General features: G+C 36.3%; 1 protein-coding gene across 7 annotated transcripts in view; it reads right to left on the minus strand.

Moving 5' to 3' along the window:
• The window catches only part of MTMR8 (myotubularin related protein 8), a 223,727-nt gene that overhangs the window by 102,209 nt on the left and 95,736 nt on the right, over nt 1-25,782 (minus strand). For all 7 annotated transcript variants that reach the window (XR_014258437.1, XM_082444954.1, XM_082444953.1 and 4 more), the window contains one exon: nt 25,561-25,689. Coding sequence is in view for 6 of the 7 variants with exons in the window: in XM_082444954.1 (XP_082301080.1) it covers nt 25,561-25,689 (129 nt within the window). In the remaining variant the exon portion in view is untranslated. The remainder of the gene's footprint in view (nt 1-25,560; nt 25,690-25,782) is intronic.

Genomic DNA, 25,782 nt, shown 5'->3' on the forward strand with positions numbered 1-25,782 from the left:
CAAAACCTCATGGGAATGGCAAATAAAAATCTACAATGGATACACACACACACAAAGAAAAAGCAATCCAAACACAACACTAAAAATAATAATCAAAACACAAGAGAAAAGAATGAAAGAGGAAGAAAAGAAAAAGACCTACTAAAAATCCAAAATAATTAACAAAATGGCAATAAGTACATAGATTGATAATTACCTTAAAGGTAAATGGATTAAAGGCTCCAACTGAAAATCACAGACTGGCTGAATGGATACAAAAACAAGACCCATATATATGCTGTCTACAAGAGACCAACTACAGATCTAGGGAAACAAACAGACTGAAAGTGAGGGGATGGGAAAAGGTATTTCATGCAAATGGAAATCAAAAGAAAGCTGGAGTAGCAAATTTCATATCAGACAAAATAGACTTTAAAATAAAGACTGTTACAAGAGTCAAACAAGGACACTACATAATGATCAAGGGATCAATCCAAGAAGAAGATATAACAATTGTAGATATATATGCTCCTAACATAGTAACACTTCAATATATAAGGGGAATGCTAAGAGCCATAAAAGGAGAAATCAACAATAACACAATAATAGTGGGGGAATTTAACACCTCACTTACATCAATGGATAGATCATCCAGACAGGAAATCAATAAGGAAAAACAAGCCTCAAATGACACATTAGACCAGATGGCCTTAACTGATATTTATAGAGCACTGCATCCAAAAGTAACAGAATACACATTCTTCTCAAGTGCCCATTGAACATTCTCCAGGATAGATCACATGCTGGGACAGAAAGCACACCTTGGTACATTTAAGAAAATTAAAATCATATCAAGCATCTTTTCTGACTACAACGCTATGGGCTTACAAGTCAATTAGAAGAAAATAAAGTGTAAAAAACACAAACACGTGGTGGCTAAACAATATGTTACTAAACAACCAATGCATAAGTGAAGAAATCAAGAAATACCTAGAGACAAATAACAATGAAAACACGACGATACAAAAACCTATGGAACACAGCAAAAGCAGCTCCAAGAGGGAAGTTTATAGCAATACAATGTTACCTCAGGAAACAAGAAAAATCTCAAATAAACAACCTAACCTTACACCTCGAGCAACTAGAGAAGGAAGAACAAAGAAAACCCAAAGTTAGTAGAAGGAAAGAAATCATAAAAATCAGAGTATCAATAAATGAATTACAGACGATGAAAACAGTAGAAAAGAACACTGAAACTAAAAGCCAATTCTTTGAAAAAATAAACAAAATTAATAAACCTTTAGTCAGACTCATCAAGAACAAAAAGTAGGGGTCTCAAATCAATAAAATTAGAAATGAAAAATAAGTTACAACTGACATCACAGAAATAGAAAGGATCATAAGAGACTAGTACAAGCAGCTATATGCCAAAAAAAAGGACAACCTGCAAGAAATGGACAAATTCTTAGAAATGTACAACCTTCCAAGACTGAACCAGGAAGAAATAGAAAACATGAAAGGACCAATCACAAGTACTGTAACTGAAAGTACTATTAAAAAAATTTCAACAAACGAAAGTCCAGGACCAGATGGCTTCACAGGTGAACTCTATCAAACATTTAGAGAAGAGTTAACACCCATCCCTCTGAAACTCTTTTAAAAAATTGCAGACAAAGGAACACTTCCAATCTCATTCTATGAGTCCATCATCATCCTGACACTAAAACCAGACAAAGATACCATAAGAAAAGAAAATTACAGGCAAATATTACTGATGAACATCAACACAAAAATCCTCAACAAAATGGTTGGAAACCGAATCCAACAATACATTAAAAGGATCATACGCCATGATCAAGGGGGATTTATTCCAGGGATGCAAGGATTCTTCAGTATCCACAGGTCCATCAGTGTGATGCACCACATCCAAAAATTGAAGAATAAAAACCATATGATCATATCAATACATACAGAATAAACTTCTGACAAAATTTAACACCCATTTATGATAAAAACTCTCAAGAAAGAGGGCATAGAGGGAACATACCTCAATTTAATAAAGGTCATATACAACAAACCCATAGCAAACATTATTCTCAATGGTAAAAAGCTGAAAGCATTTCCTCTAAGATCAGGGACAAAGCAAGGATGTGCACTCTCGCCACTTTTATTCAAAATTAGTTTTGGAAGTCCTAGCCATGGCAATCAGAGAAGAAAAAGAAATAAAAGGAATTCAAATTGGAAAGAAGAAGTATAACTGTCACTGCTTGTAGATGACATGATACTATACATAGAAAATCCTAAAGCTGCTACCAGAAAACAACTAGAGCTCATCAGTGAATTCAGTAAAGTTGCAGGATAAAAAATTAATACACAGAAATCACTTGCATTCCTATACACTAACAATGAAAGAGAAATTAAGGAAACAATACCATTTACCATCGCATCCAAAAGAATAAAATACCTAGGAATAAACTGACCTAAGGAGGTAAAAGACCTGTACTCAGAAAACTATATGACACTGATGAAAGAAATTGAAGATGACTCAAACAGATGAAAAGATATACCATGTTCTTGGATTGAAAGAATCAATACTGTCAAAATGACTATACTACCCAAAGCAGTCTACACATTAATTAATCTTAAAAGCTTTTGCACAGCAAGGGAAACCATAAACAAAATGAAAAGTCAACTCACAGAATGGGAGAAAATATTTGCAAATGAAGCAACCAACAAGGGATTAATCTCAAAAATATACAAACAGTTTATGCAGCTCAGTATCAAAAAAACTAACAACCCTATAAAAAATGGGCAGAAAACCTAAATAGACAACTGTACAAAGAAGACATACCAATAGCCAAAAAGCACATGAAAAGTTGCTCAACACTGCTAATTATTACAGAAATGCAAATCAATACTACAATGAGGTATCACCTCACACCGGTCAGAATGGCCATCATCAAAAAGACTACAAAAATAAATTCTGGAGAGGGTGTGGAGAAAAGGGGAACCCTCCTACACTGTTGGTGGGAATGTAAATTGGTGCAGCTACTATGGAGAAGAGTATGGAGGTTCTTAAAAAACTAAAAATAGAGCTACCATATGATTCAGCATCCCTCTCCTTGGCATATATTCAGAGAAAACCATAATTTGAAAAGATCATGCATGACAACATTCACTGCAGCACTATTTACAATAGGCAAGATGTGAAAGCAACCTAAATGTCCATTGACAGATGAGTAGATAAAGAAGATGTTGTACATATATACTATGGAATATTACTTAGCCATAAAAAGAATGAAATAATGCCATTTGCATCAACATGGATGGACCTAGAGATTATCATACTAAGTGAAGTAAGTCAGAGAAAGACAAATATCATATGATATCACTTATTTGTGTAATCTAAAAAATGATACAAATGAACTTATTTATAAAATAGAAACAGACTCACAGACTTAGTAAACAAACTTATGGTTACCAAAGGGAAAAGGTGTGGGGGAGGGATAAATTAGGAGGCTGGGATTAACATATACACACTACTATATATAAAAGATAATCAAGAAGGTCCTACTGTATAGCACAGGGAATTATACTCAACACTCTGTAATAACATATATGGGAAAATAATCTGAAAAGAATAGATATACGAATATGTATAACTAAATCACATTGCTGTATACCTGAAACTAACACAATATTTTAAATCAACTATACTCCAATATAAAATAAAAAATTTAAAAAAATAAAAGCTTTACCTGAAGAAGAAAGGCTTTTCTGATTTCATATACACTGGTAGATAAACGACTCATCAAGCACCATGAAAAACCACAGTAATATTGTTACACAAAAAGAAAATGACAATTCACCAGAAATCAAACTTAAAGTCATGGAATAGGTTAAGACTGGCAGAGAAAGCAGAGTAGAAAGACCCTGAGCTGATCTCTTACAGGCACACCAAAATCACAACTATTTGCAAAAAAAATTGATGAAAAAGCCTAGAACCTACCAGAAAAGATTTTCTACAACTAAAGAAATAAAGATGGAATCACAACAAAATGGGCAGGAATGACTGTTCTCAATATAGTCAAGTCTCAGTATAGTCAAATACCCCTGGGCTGGTGACCCACAAACAGGAGAATCATTACAACTGTAGAGGTTCTCCTAAATTAGTGAGAGGTCTGAGCACAATGTTGGGCTCTCAAGCCCTTGGGTCCTGCACTAGTAAGACAAGGGCCCAAGAGCATTTGACTTTGAAGGCCAGTGGGACTTACTGTCAGAGGAATGTCAGAGGGCTGTGAAACAGAGACTTCACTTTTAAAGGGTGCACACAAAAATCTCACACACTCCGGGACACAGGAAGAAGCAGTAGTCTGATAGGAGCTTGGGCCAGACCTATTTTCTGATCTTGCAGAGTCTGCCAGACAGGCGTGAGAAAACTGCAGCTCACCCTGGGGAAATAGGCACTGGAAGCAGCCATTACAGGGATTTTGTTATACCATGTGGACACTGGTGCTGGCAAGTGCGAATGTCGAATTCTCCCTGTATCCAATTAGCCCCAGGGTCCAACCCCACCACAGGCCAATGGACTATAGACGGCAGTACTGGGACGCCTCAAGTCAAGCAACTAACCAGGTAGGGACACAGCCCCACCCACCAGCAGACAAGCAACCTTAAGACCCCTCGAGTCCACAACTGCCTCTGGACATGGCCATTCCCACCAGAGGGCCCAGGACCCAGCTCCACTCACCAGTTGGCAGGAACTAGCCCCAGAATCCCAAAATCTTCCAGAATTCCATGGAGGGCCTTGTCTTCCAGGGAGCCTACCATAGCATCTGGACCAGCTGCACCCATTAGGGGGCAGACACTACACACAAGAAAACCACAGTCCTGCAATTTGTGCACCTGATCTGCTCATCAGAAGGCCAGCCCCATTCTGGGACGAGCTGGGCCCTGGCAATGCAACACTAGCAAGCCTGCTCTAGCCTTGGGGTCAGCCTAACCCACCAGCGGGCAGAGAGCAGCCATGAGAAAACAGCAGCCATGTATCCAGTGGACCCAGCCTACCCACTAGCAGGCCAGATTCTGCACTGGAACCAGCTGGGCCCTGGCCCCAACTACAAGTGGGCCAACAGAAGCTTTAGGAGACCCCAGACTGTACAATAAACTGTGTCAGGAACAGGCCCCAAGCACCAGCAATCCAATACCAGCTCTTGGAGCCCCGAGCCTTGTAGCCAGACTCTAGGACATGGCACTGCCTGCAAGTAGGCCAGCACTAGCCCCAGGACCTGGCTACACCCACCAGCAAACAGGCAAAAGACCTGGGGTCTCCTGAACCTTGACTCTTCCCACCAGTGACCCAGCACTTGCAGCAGAGCCCCCCAGGGTTCTGCAAAGACACCCTGTGTCCCAGTCCCACCAACCAACAGCCAGCAGCCTCCATGTAAGGCAAGACATGGCAACCAACCAGACTGGGGGCCAACCAAATTTACCAGACTGCCCACATAATCAGCATAACACAAAAGAAAGACCCACAAAGCCTATGTAGCAGGAGCCCCTAGAGCATATATATTGGGTTATGAAAGAGGAATTTGCTGCTGGGATGCATTTGCATTAGGACGTCTTCTACAAAAGGCCACTTCTCTATGGCTGGGAACATAATCAACCTACAAGATACATAAAAATAAAAACAGCAACTTAGGAAAAATGAGGTGACAGAGGAACATGTTCCAAATGAAGGAACAAAATAAAACACCAGAAGAAGAACTAAGTGAAGTGGAAATAGGCAATCTACCTGACAGAGTTCAAGATAGTGATCAAAAAGATGATCAAAGTACTCGGGAAAAAAATGGAGGCATAGAGTGAGAAGTTAAAAGTTTTAACAAAGAGAATGAAAATATAAAGAACAACCAGGGATGAAAAATACAATAACTGAAAGGAAAATAGAAAAGAAGGAATCAATAGTGGACTAAATGATACAGAGGAACAGATCAGCGAGCTGGATGACAGAGTAGTGGAAATTACTGATGCTGAACAGAAAAATAAAGAAAAGAATGAAATGAAATAAGGACAGTTTTAAGGACAGACCTCTGGGACTATATGAAATACACAATATTCGCATTCTAGGGGTCCCAAATGGAGAAGAGAGAGAGAAAGGGGCTGCGGACATATTTGAAGACATAATAGCTGAAAATTTCCCTAACCTGAGAAAGGAAAGAGACATCCAAGTCCAGGAAGCACAGAGCCCCATATAAGATTAACCCAAAGATGAACATACCAAGATACATTGTAATTAAAATGGCAAAAATTAAAGATAAAGAGAGAACATTAGAAGGAGCAAGGAAAAAGTAACAAATAGCATACAAGGGAACACCCAAAAGGCTCTCAGTTGACTTTTCAGCAGAAACTCTGCAGGCCTGAAAGGAATAGCACCAAATATTTAAAGTGATGAAGGGTAAAAACCAATGACCAAGAATTCTGTACCTGGGAAGGTTCTCATTCAGATTTGATGGAGAGATCAAAAGCTTTACAGACAAGCAAAAGCTAAAGGAGTTCAGCTTTACATTAAATGGTAAAGAAACTTCTCTAAGGGAAAAAGAAAAGGTTACAACTAGAAACATGAAAATTATGAAAGAAAAGCTCATCGGAAAGACAAACATACAGTAAAGGTAGGAAATCATCCACACACAAAACTAGTAGGAAGGTTAAAAGATAAAAGTAGTAAAATCATCTACATCCACAATAAGCAGTTAAGGAATATATGAAAAAATTAGATGTAAAATATGATATCAAAAACAGTAATTGTGAGGAGAGGAGAATACAAATGCAGGGTTGTAAAAATGCATTTGAAATTAAGATATCAGCAACTTAAAACAATCACGTATATAGATCAATTGCTATATGGTAACCACAAACTCTATAAAAAATACACACACACACAAAAAAAGGAATCCAAACATAACACTGAAAACAGCTATCAAATCACAAGAGAAGACAATAAAAGAAGGAAGCCAAAAAAACCTACAAAGACAATGCAAAAACAATTAACAGAATGGCAATAGAAACATGCATATCAATAATTACTTTAAATGTAACTAGATTTAAAGCTCAAATTAAAAGACATAGACTGGCTGAATGGATACAAAAACAAGACCTGTATATACAAGAGACTCACTTCAGATCTAAATACAAAACATAGACTGAAAGTGATGGGATGGAAAAAGGTATTCTGTGCAAATGGAAATCAAAAGAACGCTGGGGTAGTAATACATATATCAGACAAATAGACTTAAAAATAAAGACTGTTATAAGAGACAAAGAAGGACATTACATAATGATCAAGAGATTGATCAAAGAAGATATAACAATTGTAAATATATACGTACCCAACACAGGAGCACCTAGATACATAAAGCAAATATTAACAGACATACAGGGAGAAATTAACAGTAACACAATAATAGTAGGGCACTTTAATACCCCACTAACATCAGTGGACAGATCATTCAGACAGAAAATCAATTAGGAAACACTGGCCTTAAATGACATATTAGACCAAATGGACTTGATATATATACTATATAAAACAGTCCACGTAAAAGCAGCACAATACACATTTTCTCAAGGTCACATGGAACATTCTCAGGGGTAGATCACATACTAGGCTGCAAAACAAGCATCAGTAAATTCACAAAATTTAAAACTTATCACGCATCTTTTCCAACCACAAAGCTGTGAGACTAGAAATCAACTACCAAACAAACCTGCAAAACAACACGTGAGGCTAAACATATGGTACTAAACAACCAATGGATCACTGAAGAAATCAAAGAGGAAATCAAAAAATACCAGGAGACAAATAAAAACAAAACACAATGATTCATAATCAATGAGACACAGCAAAAGCAGTTCTAAGAGGGACGTTTGTAGCAAGACAAGCTTACCTCAGGAAACAAGAATAACCTCAAATAAATAATCTAACCTCACACCTAAAGGAACTACAAAAAGAAGAACAAACAAAACCCAAAGTTGATAGAAGGAAAGAAATCATAAATATCAGGGCAGAAATAAGAGAAATAGAGACTAAAAAATAAAGGTCAATGAAAATAAGAGCTGGTTCTTGGAAAAGATAAACAAAACTCATAAACCATTAGCCAGATTCATCAAGAAAAAAAAAAGAGGGCCCAAATAAGTAAAATCAGAAATGAGAAAGAAGAATTTACAACTGACAGCAGAGAAATACAAAGGATCATAAGAGAGTACCATGAACAATTACATGCTAATAAAATGGACAACTTAGAAGAAAATGAAAAATTCCTAGAAATGTACAATCTCCTAAGACTGAACCTGAAAGAAATAGAAAATATGAATGGACCAATTACCAGTAATGAAACTGAATCAGTAATAAAAATACTCTCAACAAAATAAACCTCAAGAACCATACGGCTTAACAGATGAATTCTACCAAACATTTAGAGAAGAGTTAACATAGCTCCATAAATTATTCCAAAAAATTTCAGAGGAAGGAACGCTTCTGACCTCAATCTATACGGCCAGCATCACCCTCATACAAAAACCAGACAAAGAAAACACAAAAAAGAAAATTACAGGCCAGTATCACTGATGAACATAGATGCAAGAATCCTCAAAAAGATATTAGCAAACTACATCCAACAACATATTAAAAGGATCACACACTGTTATCAAGTGGGATTCATCTCAAGGATGTAAAGATTTTTCAATATCTGCAAATCAATCAATGTGATATATCATATTAACAAATTGAAGAATAAAAACCATATGATTAGTTCAATAAATGCAGAAAAAGCTTTTTTTTTAAATTTTATTTTATTTATTTTTATTTTTGGCTGCGTTGGGTGTTTGTTGCTGTGCACAGGCTTTTCTCTAGTTGCGGCGAGCAGGGGCTACTCTTCGTTGCAGTGTACGGGCTTCTCATTAGGTGGCTTCTCTTGTTGCAAAGCACGGGCTCTAGGCGTGCGGGCTTCAGTAGTTGTGGCACTCGGGCTCAGTAGTTGTGGCTCGTGGGCTCTAGAGCGCAGGCTCAGTAGTTGTGGCGCACGGGCTTCATTGCTCCGTGGCATGTGGGATCTTCCTGGACCAGGGCTCGAACCCATGTCCCCTGCGTTGGCAGGCGGATTCTTAACCACTGCGCCACCAGGGAAGCCCCCAGAAAAAGCCTTTGACAAGATTCAAGTTCCATTCATGATAAAAAACTCTCATCAAAGTTGGTATAGAGGGAACATAACTCAACATATGGATTGGAAGAATTAATTTATTGAAATAAGCATACAACCCAAAGCAATATACAGAATCAATGCAATTCTTGTCAAAAAAAGGAACTTTTAAGAGAACTAGAACAAGTAATTTTAAAACTTCTGTGGAAAAAATGAAAGACCTCAAATAGACAAAACATTCTTGAGAAAGAAAAACAGAGCTGGAGGGATCATGTTCCCTGACTCCAGATTATACTACAATGCAAATCAAAACAGTATGGTACTGGCACAAAGACAGAAACGTAGATCAATAGAACAGAATAGAGAGTCCAGTAATAAACCCACACAACTATGGTCAATTAATCTATGACAAAGGAGGCAGGAAATTACAATGGAGAAAAGATAGTCTCTTCAGTAAGTGGTGCTGGGAAAACTGGACAGCTACATGTAAAAGAATGAAATTAGAACACTCTCTAACATCATATACAAAAATAAACTCTAAATGGATTAAAGACCTAAATGTAAATCTACAAACCATAAAATTCCTAGAAGAAAACATAGGCAGAACACTCTTTGAAATAAAGCATAGCAGTATTTTTTTGGAACTGTCTCCTGCAACAAAGGAAATAAAAGCAAAATAAACAAATGGGACCTAATAAAACTTAAAAGCTTTTTGCACAGCAAAGGAATCCATTGACAAAACAAAAAGACAACCTACTGAATGGGAGAAAATATTTGCAAATGATATGACTGATAATGAGTTAATATCCAAAATATATAAACAGTTCATACAACTCAACATTAAAAAACAAACAACCCAATTGAAAAATGGGCAGAAGAACTGAATAGACATTATTCCAAAGAGGAAATGCAGGTGGCCAACAGGGACATGAAAAGATACTAAACATCATTAATCATCAGAGAAATGCAAACCAAAACCCCAATGAGATATCACCTCAGACCTGTCAGAAGAGTCAAAAGATGTCAGAATCCAAAAAGAACACAAATAAGGATGTGGAGATAAAGGAACTCTTGTACACTGTTGGTGGGAATGTAAATTGTTAGAGCCACTGTGGAAAACAGTATGGAGGTTTCTCAAAAATCTAAAAATAGAACTATTATACCATATAACCCAGCAATTCCACTGCTGGGTGTATATCAGAAGAAAATGAAAACACTAATTTGAAAAGCTACATGTACTCCAATGTTCAAGGCAGCATTACTTACAATTGCCAAGATATGGAAGCAACCTAAGTGTTCATCAACAGATTAACGAATAAAGATGTGGTATACACATATACAATGGAAAACTACTCAGCCATAAAAAAGAATGAAACGTTGAACTAGCTGCTGGACAATCATTGACAGGAAGACACTGGAACTCACCAAAAATGATACCCCACATCCAAAGACAAAGGAGAAGCCACAATGAGACGGGAGGAGGGGCGCAATCACAGTAAAATCAAATCCCATAACTGCTGGGTGGGTGACTCAGACTGGAGAACACTTATACCACAGAAATCCACCCACTGGAGTGAAGGTTCTGAGCCCCACGTCAGGCTTCCCAACCTGCGGGTCTGGCAAAGGGAGGAGGAATTCCTAGAGAATCAGACTTTGAAGCCTAGTGGGAATTGATTGCAGGACTTTGACAGGACAGGGGGAAACAGAGACTCCACTCTTGGAGGGCACACACAAAGTAGTGTGCACATCGGGAGCCAGGGGAAGGAGCGGTGATCTCACGGGAGACTGAACCAGACCTACTTGCTAGTGTTGGAGGGTCTCCTGCAGAGGTGGGGGGGTGGGAGGCTGTGGCTCACCGTGGAGACAAGGACACTGGCAGCAGAAGTCCTGGGAAGTACTCCTTGGCGTGAGCCCTCCCAGAGTCTGTCATTAGCCCCACCAAAGAGCCCCGGTAGGCTCCACTGTTGGGTTGTCTCAGGCCAAACAACCAACAGGGAGGGAACCCAGCCCCACCCATCAACAGTCAAGCTGATTAAAGTTTTACTGAGCTCTGCCCACCAGAGCAACAGTCAGCTCTACCCACCACCAGGCCCTCCCATCAGGAAACATACACAAGCCTCTTAGACAGCCTCATCCCCCAGAGGGCAGACAGCAGAAGCAAGAAGAACTACAATCCTGCAGCCTGTGGAACAAAAAACACATTCACAGAAAGACAAGATGAAAAGGCAGAGAGCTATGTACCAGATGAAGGAACTAGATAAAACCCCAGAAAAACAATTAAATGAAGTGGAGATAGGCAACCTTCCAGAAAAAGAATTCAGAATAATGATAGTGAAGATGATCCAGGACCACGGAAAAAGAATGGAGGCAAAGATCGAGAAGATGCAAGAAATGTTTAACAAAGACCTAGAAGAATTAAAGGACAAACAGAGATGAACAATATAATAACTGAAATGAAAACTACACTAGAAGGAATCAATAGCAGAATAACTGAGGCAGAAAACGGATAAGTGACCTGGAAGACAGAATGGTGGAATTCATTGCTGTGGAACAGAATAAAGAAAAAAGAATGAAAAGAAATGAAGACAGCCTAAGAGACTTCTGGGACAACATTAAACCCAACAACATTTACATTATAGGGGTCCCAGAAGGAGAAGAGAGGAGAAAGTACCCGAGAAAATATTTGAAGAGATTATAGTCGAAAAGTTCCCTAACATGGGAAAGGAAATAGCCACCCAAGTCCAGGAAGCGCAGCGAGTCCCATACAGGATAAACCCAAGGAGAAAGACGCCAAGACACACAGTAATCAAATTGGCAAAAATTAAAGACAAAGAAAAATTATTGAAAGCAGCAAGGGAAAAACAAAAAATAACATACAAGGGAACTCCCATGAGGTTAACAAGTGATTTCTCAGCAGAAACTCTACAAGCCAGAAGGGAGTGGCATGATGTACTTAAAGTGATGAAAGGGAAGAACCTACAACCAAGATTACTCGACCTGGCAAGGATCTCATTCAGATTCGATGGAGAAATCAAAAGCTTTACAGACAAGCAAAAGCTAAGAGAATTCAGCACCACCTAACCAGCTCTACAACAAATGCTAAAGGAACTTCTCTAAGTGGGAAACACAAGAGAAAAAAAGGATCTACAAAAACAAACCCAAAACAATTAAGAAAATGGTCATAGGAACATACATATCGATAATTACCTTAAACGTGAATGGATTAAATGCTCCAACCAAAAGACACAGGCTTGCTGAATGGATACAAAAACAAGACCCCTATATATGCTGTTTACAAGAGACCCACTTCAGACTAAGGGACACAAACAGACTGAAAGTGAGGGGATGGAAAAAGATATTCCATGCAAATGGAAATCAAAAGAAAGTTGGAGTAGCTATACTCATATCAGATAAAATAGACTTTAAAATAAAGAATGTAATAAGAGACAAGGAAGGACACTACATAATAATCAAGGGATCAATCCAAGAAGAATATATAACAATTATAAATATATATGCACCCAACATAGGAGCACCTCAATACATAAGGCAACTGCTAACAGCTATAAAAGAGGAAGTCGACAGTAACACAATAATACTGGGGGATTTTAACACCACACTTACACCAATGGACAGATCATACAAAATGAAAACAGATAAGGAAACAGAAGCTTTAAATGACACAATAGAACAGATAGATTTAATTTATATTTATAGGACAGTCCATCCAAAAACAGCAGATGACACTTTCTTCTCAAGTGCGCACGGAACATTCTCCAGGATAGATCACATCTTGGGTCACAAATCAAGCCTCAGTGAAGATAAGAAAATTGAAATCATATCAAGCATCTTTTCTGACCACAACACTATGAGATTAGAAATGAATTACAGGGAAAAATACGTAAAAAAGACAAACACATGGAGGCTAAACAATACGTTACTAAATAATGAAGAGATCACTGAAGAAATCAAAGAGGAAATCAAAAAATACCTAGAGACAAATGACAATGAAAACACGATGATCTAAAACCTATGGGATGCAGCAAAAGCAGTTCTAAGAGGGAAGTTTATAGCTATACAAGCCTACCTCAAGAAACATGAAAAATCTCAAGTAAACAATCTAACTTTAAATCTAAAGCAACTAGAGAAAGAAGAACAAACAAAACCCAAAGTTAGCAAAAGGAAAGAAATCATAAAGATCAGAGCAGAAATAAATGAAATAGAAACAAAGAAAACAATAGCAAAGATAAATAAAACTAAAAGCTGCGTTCTTTGAGAAGATAAACAAAATTGATAAACCATTAGCCAGACTCATCAAGAAAAAAAGGGAGAAGGCTCAAATCAATAGAATTAGAAAGGAAAAAGGAGAATAACAACTGACACTGCAGAAATACAAACGATCATGAGACCTTACTACAAGCAACTCCATGCCAATAAAATGGACAACCTGGAAGAAATGGACAAATTCTTACAAATGCACAACCTTCCATGACTGAACCAGGAAGAAATAGAAAATATGGACAAACCAGTCACAAGCACTGAAATTGAAACTGTGATTAACAATCTTCCAACAAACAAAAGCCCAGGACCACATGGCTTCATAGGGGAATTCTACCAAACATTTAGAGAAGAGCTAACACCCATCCTTCTCAAACACTTCCAAAAAATTGCAGAGGAAGAAACACTCCCAAACTCATTCTATGAGGCAACCATCACCCTGATACCAAACCAGACAAATATACTACAAAAAAAGAAAATTACAGACCAATATCACTGATGAATATAGATGCAAGAATCCTCAACAAAATACTACCAAACAGAATCCAACAACACATTAAAAGGATCATACACCATGATCAAGTGGGATTTATCCCAGGGATGCAAGGATTCCTCAATATACACAAATCAATCAATGTGATATATCATATTACAAATTGAAGTATAAAAACCATATGATCATCTCAATAGATGCAGAAAAAGCTTTTGAGAAAATTCAACACCAATGTATGATAAAAACTCTCCAGAAAGTGGGCATGGAGGGAACCTATCTCAACATAATGAAGGCCATATACGACAAACCCAGAGCAAACATCATTCTCAATGGTGAAAAACTGAAAGCATTTCCTCTAAGATCAGGAACGAGACAAGGATGTCCACGCTCACCACTATTATTCAACATAGTTTTGGAAGTCCTAGCCACAGCAATCAGAGAAGAAAAAGAAATAAAAGGAATACAAATCGAAAAAGAAGAAGTAAAACTGTCACTGTTTGCAGATGACATGATACTATACATAGAGAATCCTAAAGATGCCACCAGAAAACTGCTAGAGCTAATCAATGAATTTGGTAAAGTAGCAGGATACAAAATTAATGCACAGAATCTCTTGCATTCCTATAGAGTAATGATGAAAAATCTGAAAGAGAAATTATGGAAACACTCCCATTTACCATTGCAATGAAAAGAATAAAATACCTAGGAATAAACCTACCTAGGGAGACAAAAGACCTGTATGCAGAAAACTATAAGACATGGATGAAATAAATTAAAGATGATATCAACAGATGGAGAGATATACCATGTTCTTGGATTGGAAGAGTCAATATTGTGAAAATGAGTCTACTACCCAAAGCAATCTACAGATTCAATGCAATCCCTATCAAATTACCAATGGCATTTTTTATGGAGCTAGAACAAATTACCTTAAAATTTGTATGGAGACACAAAAGACCCTGAATAGCCAAAGCAGTCTTGAGGGATAAAAATGGAGCTGGAGGAATCAGACTCCCTGACTTCAGGCTATACTACAAAGCTACAGTAATCAAGACAATATGGTACTGGCACAAAAACAGAAACACAGATCAATGGAACAAGACAGAAAGCCCAGAGATAAACCCACGCACCTATGGTCAACTAATCTATGACAAAGGAGGCAAAGATATACAATGGAGAAAAGACAGTCTCTTCAATAAGTGGTGCTGGGAAAACTGAACAGCTACCTGAAAATGAATGAAATTAGAACACTCCCTAACACTATACACAAAACTAAACTCAAAATGGATTCGAGACCTAAATGTAAGACCAGACACTATAAAACTCTTAGAGGAAAACATAGGAAGAACACTCTTTGACATAAATCACAGCAAGATCTTTTTTGATCCACCTCCTAGAGTAATGGAAATAAAAACAAAAATAAACAAATGGGACCTAATGAAACTTCAAAGCTTTTGCACAGCAAAGGAAACCATAAACAAGATGAAAAGGCAATGCTCAGAATGGGAGAAAATATTTGCAAACGAATCAACGGACAAAGGATTAATCTCCAAAATATATAAACAGCTCATGCAGCTCAATATTAAAGCAACAAAAAACCCAATCCAACAATGGGCAGAAGACCTAAATAAACATTTCTCCAAAGAAGGCATACAGATGATCAAGAAGCACATGAAAAGCTGCTCAACATCACTATTAGAGAAATGCAAATCAAAACAACAATGAGATATCACCTCACACCAGTTAGAATGGGCATCATCAGAAAATCGACAAACAACAAATGCTGGAAAGGGTGTGGAGAAAAGGGAACCCTCTTGCACTGTTGGTGGGAATGTAAACTGATACAGCCACTAGGGAGAACAGTATGGAGGTTCCTTAAAAAACTAAAAATAGAATTACCATATGATCCAGCAATCCCTCTGCTGGGCATATACCCAGAGAAAACTATAATTCAAAAAGACACATGCACCCCAATGTTCCTTGCAGCACTATTTACAATAGTCAGGTCATGGAAGCAACCTATATTACCATCGACAGACGAATGGATAAAGAAGATGTGGTACATATATACAATGGAATATTACTCAGCCATAAAAAGGAACGAAATTGAGTCATTTGTTGAGATGTGGATGGACCTAGAGACTGTCATACAGAGTGGAGTAAGTCAGAAAGAGAAAAACAAATATCGTATATTAACACATGTATGTGGAACCTAGAAAAATGGTACAGATGAACCCGTTTGCAGGGCAGAAGTTGAGACCCAGATGTAGAGAACAAACGTATGGACACCAAGGGGGGAAAACTACGGTGGGGTGGGGATGGTGGTGTGCTGAATTGGGCGATTGGGATTGACATGTATACACTGATGTGTATAAAATTGATGAATAATAAGAATCTGCAGTATAAAAAAACAAACAAACAAAAAAAACAACTAATACTAAATTTTCTTTGAGTTATTTGTATGGAAATATGTTAATATAAATGTTTCAGACATTACATGAAATTTCTAAAAATCTTATATGTTCTGGTATAATGTTATAAGTCATAATTCTAGTTATTACTTTAAAATGTATATGTCAGAAATAACTAAATTTCCTTGTCAATTGCATTATTGTGAACTTTCATCAAATCTTTAACCGTGGTCATTTTTAAGTCTTTTGTCATTTACAGACAGTTCTGGGTGTACTCTGATGCTTTTGCAAAAATGTTCCTATAAAAGGGTTTCATCTTCAAGGAGTTCATGGAAAAGACTCTGAGAAGTACAGGTTTCTGGTAACTGACTATACTGCTGAACTGAATGAATAAGCATTTTCAGAACTCTAATGGAAAATGGATAAATTCATAAAAGTGCTAACAAAAGATCAAGATGAAAAAAAATTAATTACATGGGATTGAGTGAACTGATGAGGATGATTATAATTTTTGTGACTTTCTGTTTGAATAAAAAAAAAATCCCACAAGGACTCAGAGTCAAAAAATATACAAATGAATTTTCACTGAAATGTAAAGGAGCTGTTACAGTGGAAGATTTCTGGACTGAATGTCAATATTATGACATAGTATGAGTGTGTTACACATTTGGTAATTGCAATCGTTGTTTTTGTTGTGGTCATCCATTTACAATGCTTGGTGTCAGTTTATTTGTCTCTTGTAAAAATAAAATCAGTGTGTGTGTGTGAAAAAAAAAGAATGAAATGTTGCCATCTGCAATAACATGGATGGACCTGGAGGGTATTACGCTATGTGAAATCAGTTATACAGAGAAAGACAAATACTGTATGCTATCACTTACATGAGGAATCTAAAAAATAAAACAGAGTAGTGAACATAACCAAAAGAAACTGCCTCACAGTTATAGCGAAGAAACTAGTGGTTATGGGTAGAGAGAGGGAAGAGGGGTGTGGCAAATTAGGGGTAGGGAATAAAGAGGTATCAACTACTATGTATAAAATATGTAAGCTACAAGAATATATTATACAGCATATGGCCAGTATTTTATAATAACTATAAATGGAATATAACCTTAAACAATTGTATTACCATGTTGTATACCTGAAACTTATATAATATTGTGCATCAACTATACCTCAGTGAAAAAAATGTCATGGAATACAGTGATCTGATTGAAAATTCAAAATATTTCTCATGAAGAAACTCAATAAGCTATACGAAAACTCAGAAAGGCAGTTCAATGAGCTCAGGAATAAAATTAAATAACAGAAGGAATAATTTACCAAACAGATTAAAACTCCAAAAAAGAACCAAACAGTAATTCTAGAACTAAAGACCACAATAAATGAGATGAAGAATGCAATAGAAACCACTGGAAAACAGAGTTGACCATATGGAAGAGAAAATTATTGAGCTTGAAGATAGGAATCTAGAGATGACACAAGTAGAAGAGGAAAGACAAATGAGATATTAAACAATGAAGAAATTGCATGGGAGCTATCCACCTCTTTTAGGCAGGTCATCATTAGGGTAATGTGTATCCCAGAAGGATAAGACAAGGAAAGGGAGTAGAGAGTTCATTTGAAGAAGTAATAGCTGAGAACTTTCCAAACCTGGGTAAGGAACTGGATATATATGTCCATGAAGCCAAGAGAACACCTAATTACCTTGGTGAAAAAAGACCTTCTCCAAGAAATATTATATTAAAACTTTCAAAAGTTAATGACAAAGAAAAAATTTCAAAGGCACCCAAGGAAAAATAGATGGTAACCTACAAAGGAACCTACATTAGGCTATCAGCAGATTTCTTAGCAGAAACTCTACAGGCCAGGAGGGAATGGGATGCCATTCTAAAAATACTGAAAGATTAAAAACTGTAACCCAAGAATACTCTATCCAGTAAAGTTATCATTCACTTATGAAAGAGAAATGAAGGTTTTCCCCAGAGAACAAAAGTTGTGGAAGTTCATCAGCACTAGACTTGCCTTACAAGAAATGTTAAAAGGAGCTCTTCTACCAGAAAGAAAAAGGCAAAGGTACGGAAAATGTTGAATAATGTGGTAAATAGACAGAATCAGAAAATTACAACTGTATATTAGAATAGATTGTTTAAAACTTAATTATAACATAAAAGTTAAATGGAAAAAGAAGCAAAACTGACTATAGCTACTTCAAGTTAGTAACAAACTCACAACTTAAAAAGGGATAATTTGAGACAACAGAAATATAGAAAGGGAAGAGGAAAAGGATGGAACCTGTATAGAAACATGAAGGTAAGATGTTATCAGAAGAAAAAAACTACTTTATTTAAGAGACACTTTGTGTAAACCTTATAGTAACCACAAAACACAAATCTAGAGCAGAGCATGAAACATGAAAGAGGTAACTGAGAAAAACATCATAGAAAACCACCAAACTAAAATAGCAGACAGAAGCACAAAGAAAAAGAAACAGTAGAGATATATATCAAACATAAACAAAAGTGTATATGGCATTACTAAGTCCTTGATAGCAATAATCACCCTAAATGAAAATCGGTTGAATTTAGCAATCAAAAGACACAGAGTGGCTGGACAAATTAAAAAACAAGACCCAACTACATGCTGCTTCCAGGAGACTCACCTCAGCTCTAAAGACAAACATAGGCTCAAAATGAAGGAAATGACAGCCAAAAAAAAGCAGGTGTAGCCATACCATATCAGACAAACAGACTATGCCAAAAAAAAATGTAACAAGAGACAAAGATGGACATCATAAAATGATAAAGGGTACAATTCATCATGAAGATATAAAAATTATTAATATATATGCACTATATTAAGGAGCAACAAAATATATAAAGGAATTATTAACAGAATTAAAGGGGTACATTGAAAGCAACATAATAATTGTAGCAGACATTAACACCCCACTTACATCAATGGACAGATCATCCAGGCAGAAAGTCTTCAAGGACACAGCAGCCTTGAAGGAAACATTAGACCAGGTAGATCTGATAGATTTGTATTGAACATTCCTTAAAATTACAGCACAATACACATTCTTCTCAAGTGCACATGGAACATTCTCAATGATAGATCATATGCTAGGACACAAAAAAGTCTCAATAAATTTCAGAAGCCTGAAATCATATCAAGCCTCTTTTCTGATCACAGTGGCATATATAATTAGAAATTAACTACAAGAAATAAGCTGGAAAAAAAATCACAAATACATGGAGACTGAAAAACATGCTACTAAACAACTCTTGGGTCAATGAAGAAATTAAAGGCAAAATCAAAAAATACCTGAAGACAATGAAAATGAAAATATGACATACCAGTAAAAGGAAGGAAATAATAAAGATCAGAGTGGAAATAAGAGAAATAGAGATTAAACAGACAATAGAAAAGATAAATGAAACTAGGAGCTGGTTCTTTGAAAAGATAAACAAAATTGACCAACATTTAGCTTAACTCATAAAGAAAAAAAAAGAGAAGGCTCAGCTAACTAAAATCAGAAATAAAAGAAATTACAATGGATACCACAGAAATACAAATGATTATAAGAGAATACTATGAACAGCTATATGGCAATAAATTAGACAACCTAAAAAATGGACCTTCCAAGACTGAATCATGAAGAAATGGAAAATCTGAATGGACCAATCACTAGTAAAGAGACTGAAGCAGTAATCAAAAACCTCCCCCCAAGAAAAAAAAAATTGAGAACCAGATGCCTTCACAGGTAAATTCTACCAAACATTTAAAATTGATTTAATGCCTACCCTTCTCAAACTCTTCCAAAATATTGAAGAGGAAGGAACGCTTGCTAACTCATTTTATGAGCTCAATACTACCTGATACCAAAACCAGACAAGGGCAATGCAAAAAAAGAATTGTATAGGTCAGTATTTCTAATGAACATAGATGCAAAAATTGTCAACAAAATATTAACAAAGCATATACAGCAATAAATTAAAAGGATACAACATGATCAAGTGGGATTTATTCCAGGCATGCAAGGATGGTTCAACATTCACAAATCAGTCAATGTGATATACCATATCAACAAAGTGAAGGGTAAAAATCATATGATCATCTCAATAGATGCAGAAAAAGCATTTGACAAGATTCAACACCCATTTATGATAAAAACTCTCAATAAAATGGGTATAAAATAAATGCACCTCAACATAATAAAAGCCATACATAACAAGCCCATAGGTAACAACATACTCAACAATGAAAAACTGAAAGCTATACCTCTAAGACCAGGAAAAAGACAAGGATGCCCACTCTTGCCAGTCTTATTCAAAATAAGAAGTCCTAGCCAGAGCAATTACAAAAGAAAAAGAAGTAAAAGGCATCAAAATTGGAAAAGAAGAAGTAAAACTGTAACTATTTGTGGATGACATAATTTTATATATAGAAAAACCCTAACAACTCCACCAAAAAACTATTAGAAATAGTAAATGAATAAAGTTGCAGGGTACAAAATCCATATGCAAAATCTGTTGAGTTTCTACACACTAACAACAAACTAGCAGAAAGAGAAATTAAAAATAAAATAATCCCATTTACAGTCACAACAAAAAGAATACCTAGGAATAAATTTAACCAAGGAAGTGAATGACCAGTACACTAAAATCTGTAAGATACTGTTGAAAGAAACTGAACAAGACACAAAGAAACGGAAAGATATTCCGTGGTTGTGGCTTAGAAGAATTAACATTGTTAAAATGTCCATATTACCTAAAGCAATCTACTGATTCAATGCAATCCCTATCAAAACCCCGATGACATTTTTCACAGAAATAGAACAAAACATCCTAAAATTTATGTGGATCCTTAAAAAACCCTGAATACCAAAATAAATCCTGAGGAAAAAGAACAAAGTGGAGGTATCATCCTCCCTGATTTTAAAGTATACCACAAAGCTGCAGTACCAAAACAGCATAGCATTGGCAGAAAAAAGACACACAGACCAATGAAACAGAAATGACAGCAAAGAAATAAACTCATGCATATATGGACAATTAATTTATGACAAAAGAGCAAAGAACGTACAATGGAGAAAGGTAGTCTCTTCAATAAATGGTGTTAAGAAAACTGGACAATCCACATACAAAGAAAAATGAAACTAGACCACTATCTCATACCAGACACAAAAATCAAATCAAAATGGATTAAATCCTTGAATATAAGACCTGAAACCATAAAACCCCTAGAAGAAAACATAAGCAGTATGCTCTTTGACACTGGTCTTAGCAATATCTTTCTGGATATTTTCCTCAGGCAAGAAAGACAAAGCAAAAAACAAACAAATGGGACTACATCAAACTAAAAAGCTTCTGTACAGTAAAGGAAACCATCAGCAAAATGAAAGGACAACCTACCAAATGGGAAAAGTTATTTGCAAATCATATATCTGATATGGGGTTAATATCCAAAATATATAAAGAACTCATACAACTCAACAACAACAAAATAAACAATATGATTAAAAAATGGGCAGAGGATTTGAAGAGATATTTTTCCAAAGAAGACATACAGATGGCCAACAGGCACATGAAAAGATGTTCAACATCACTAATTATTAGGGAAATGCAAATCAAAACCAAAACATATCACGTCATGCCCATCAGAATGACTATCATCAAAAAGACAAGAAACAACAAGTGTTGGAAAGGATGTGGAGAAAAGGAAGTCCTTGTGCACTGCTAATTGGAATGTAACTTGATGCAGACACTATGGAAAGAAGTATGGAGACGCCTCAAAAAGTTAAGAACAGAAATATCATACAATCCAGCTATTCCATTTCTGGGTATTCATCTGAAGAATGCGAAAATAATAATTTGAAAAGACACACACAACCCCTATATTTGTTGCAGCTTTATTTACCATAGCACACAACCCCTATATTTGTTGCAGTTTTATTTACAATAGCCTAGGTATGGAAACAACCCAAGTGCTCACTGATGGATGAATGGATAAAGAAGATGTCATATATGTGTACACACACACAAACACGCACACACACACACAAAATACACAATGGAATACTACTCAGCCATAAAAAAGCCAAAATCTTGCCATTAGTGACAACATGGATGGATATTAAGGGTTTTATGTTAAGTGAAATAAGTCAGATGGAGAAAGACAAATACTGTATGATTTCACTCATATGTGGAATAAAAAGAAAAATGAACAAACAAGACAAAACAAGACAAACACATAGATACAGAGAACAGGGTAGTGGGAGAGGGGAAGCACGGATACAGGCCCATTGCAATAGGCTCCAATATAGCTCATCACAGCACTGGTCAGAACCCTAAATTGTTGATAAAACGGGCAGGGCTGTCTCCTGAAAGAAGTAGGTAGAGGGGTTGGGCTGGGAAGTCAGGCTCTTCCTTCTGAGAGAGAGAGTAGCAGGTGACCCCCACAAGAGGGTCAGGCTCAAGAAGAAACAACTAAGGCTAATCTGGCATCACCTACTAACGAATTAAACACACACATTCCCTTCAACCCACATATTCCCTTCCTTCGAATCTATTCCATAGACCTTTAAGGAACAAAGTGATTTAACTGACTGCTTCCTGGAACCTGAATGGGAAAAGGGATGTCCAGGGGGTCTCACCTGGGTGAAGATGACACCAAGGGAGATGAGAGAAGCTGTGTCTTGAACGCCCCAATTCACCATTTCTTACTTTTAATTTTTAACTGTAACTTTCAAATCCATTTCTGTATACATTTTAGAACTGTCTTTAAATGCATTAAAGAGACATATCATCCAAGCTTTTTAAGCAAATTATTTTTTGTTTATCTGAAATTCAAATTTAAAAATACTTTGGGATGGGTATAAACAAAAACACAATATACCAAAACTTATGGGATACAGAGAAAGAACTGCTAAGAAGGAAATTTATAGCTGTAAATGCATTCATTAAAAAAGAAGAAAGATCTCAAGTAAATCACTTTACACCTTATGAAACTAAAAATGAAGAGCAAATTAAACCCAAAGTCAGCATAAGGAAAGAAATAATAAGGATTAGAACAGAGATAAAAGAAATAAAGATTATAAAAAAATAGAGAAAATCAACAAAACTAAAATTGGTTCTTTGAAAAAATCAATAAATTCAACAAAACTTTAAGCTAAACTGATTAAAAACAATGAGAGTGCTCACTTTAGCAGCACATATAATGTAATTGGAATGATACAGGGATTAGCATGGCACGTGTGAAAGAATAACATGCAAATTTGTGAATTGTTCCATATTTTTGCTATGAGTGTAGAGCTTTAATATTCTTACCATAACAACAGCAACAGCAAAATGGTAATTGTATGAGGTAGAGGATGTGCTAACTGATCTTATTGTGGTAAGCATTTCACAATATTTACATGTATCAGATCACCACATTGTACACCTTAAACTTACACCATGTTATATGTCAATTATATCTCAATAAAGCGGGAAAAAAATGCCCCCAAAACCCCTAAATGTCATAGAAATGTATCATTTAATATGTATTATCCAGTTTACGTACAGAATGCTTTGGATATTAAAGGAAAGTATTTCAGCCTCAAAAAATAAAAGAGAAAAGTCTCAAATTACTAAAATCATAAATTAAATTAGGGATGTTACTACTGAATTTACAGAAATAAAGAAAAATATGAGAGAATATCCTGAACAACTGCATGCCAACAAATTAGACAGATGAAATGGACAAATTTCTAGAAACACACAAACTACCAAAAATGACTCAAGAAGGAATAAAACATTTGAACAGGCCTATAACAAGTAATCAAAAACTTCCCAACAAAGAAAAATCCAGGACCAGATGGCTTCACTGGTGAATTCTGCTAAACATTTAAAGAATTAACAACAATTCTTCTCAAACTGTTCCAAATATTGAAGAGAATGGAACACTCCTAGCTCATTCTATGTGGTCACCATTACCCTGATACCAAAGCCAGACCAGGACATCACAAAAAAACAAAACTGTAGATTAATATGCTTTATGAATATAGATGCAAAAATCCTCAACAATATAGTAGCCAACTGAATGCAGCAGCATATTAAGAGGATTATACACCATGGCCAAGTGGGATTTACCCTAGGAAAGTATGGATGGTTCAACATCTGAAAAATCAATCAATGTTATACACCATATTAATACAATTAATGAGAGGGAGTTCCCTGGTCGCCTAGTGGTTAGGATTCTGGGCTTTCACTACTGTGGCCCGGATTCAATCCCTGGTCAGGGAACTGAGATCCTGCAAGCTGTGTGGCATGGCCAAACAAAAAAGAAACAAAAAAATAAATAAAAAATAAATAAAATTAAGGAGAAAATAACATATAGTCATCTGCATCTCAACATGATTCAGAAAAAACATTTGATATAATCTAACACCCTTTCATCATAAAAGCACTCAACAAACTAGGAACAGACAGGAATGTCCTAAACGTGATAAAGGTCATTTGTAAAACAAAACAAAACAAAACTATAACATACTCAATGGAGAAAGACCAAAAGGTCTCCCCCTAAGATCAGGAACAGTACAAGGATGCCTGCTTTCACTACTTCTATTCAACACTGTAAGTTCTAAACAGGGCATTAGGCAAGAAAATAAAAGGCATCCAAATTGGAAAGGAATAAGTAAAACAATCTCTATTCAGAAATGACATGATCTTACATATATAAAATCCTAATGAATATACAAAATAAACCGTTAGACTTAATAAATGCATTCAGTTCTGTCTTGTACTCATTGAGTTGTGGTCAGTGAGCATGGCACCCTATACTTTACACTTTTGGGGGAAAGTAGAGCAAACAATACCAGCACATTCTCTTTCTCTGTTTTTCCTTCTCTTTGTTGGGGAAAAGGATGGGAAAGAAGAGGAATATACAAGGAAAGACTCAAAGGAATGAAACAACCTACATCTTGACTGGTTGTATTACTACAAATCAACTATTGTTTCTTGTTTATTTCCCTCAGCAAGTAACAACAACCAAAGAGAGTGTGGTCTTGTTTTCAGAGGCAGCAAGGAATGGGTGATCTGGGGAGAGAGTGTCCTACTCCATAGCCAGGCTTATGGAGATGATGTCAGCTATACAAGGAGAGGCAAAGCAGCTGAGGCCCTGGGCTTGCTGTAAGAAAGGATGGGACAGCTTAGGAACTTACTGAATGTTGTAGGGCACAGTACTAGGATTGAGTACCCCATACACAGTGAAGCCTTTATAGAGAGGGTTCCTGAAGTCTGGTTTCCTCTGAACCAAGAAAGGCCACACGGAATGGGTTTTCTCATAGATTCTGTCAGAAAAAAAAAGCCAAAAAATTAAAAGCAGCAAGCAAGTAAAATCAACAGTCCTGTTGAACTTGATAATCATCCAAATTTTATTAACA

Source organism: Balaenoptera physalus (genome assembly GCF_965194825.1).
Source record: "Balaenoptera physalus genome assembly, chromosome: X".
NCBI classification, from domain to species: Eukaryota; Metazoa; Chordata; class Mammalia; order Artiodactyla; family Balaenopteridae; genus Balaenoptera; species Balaenoptera physalus.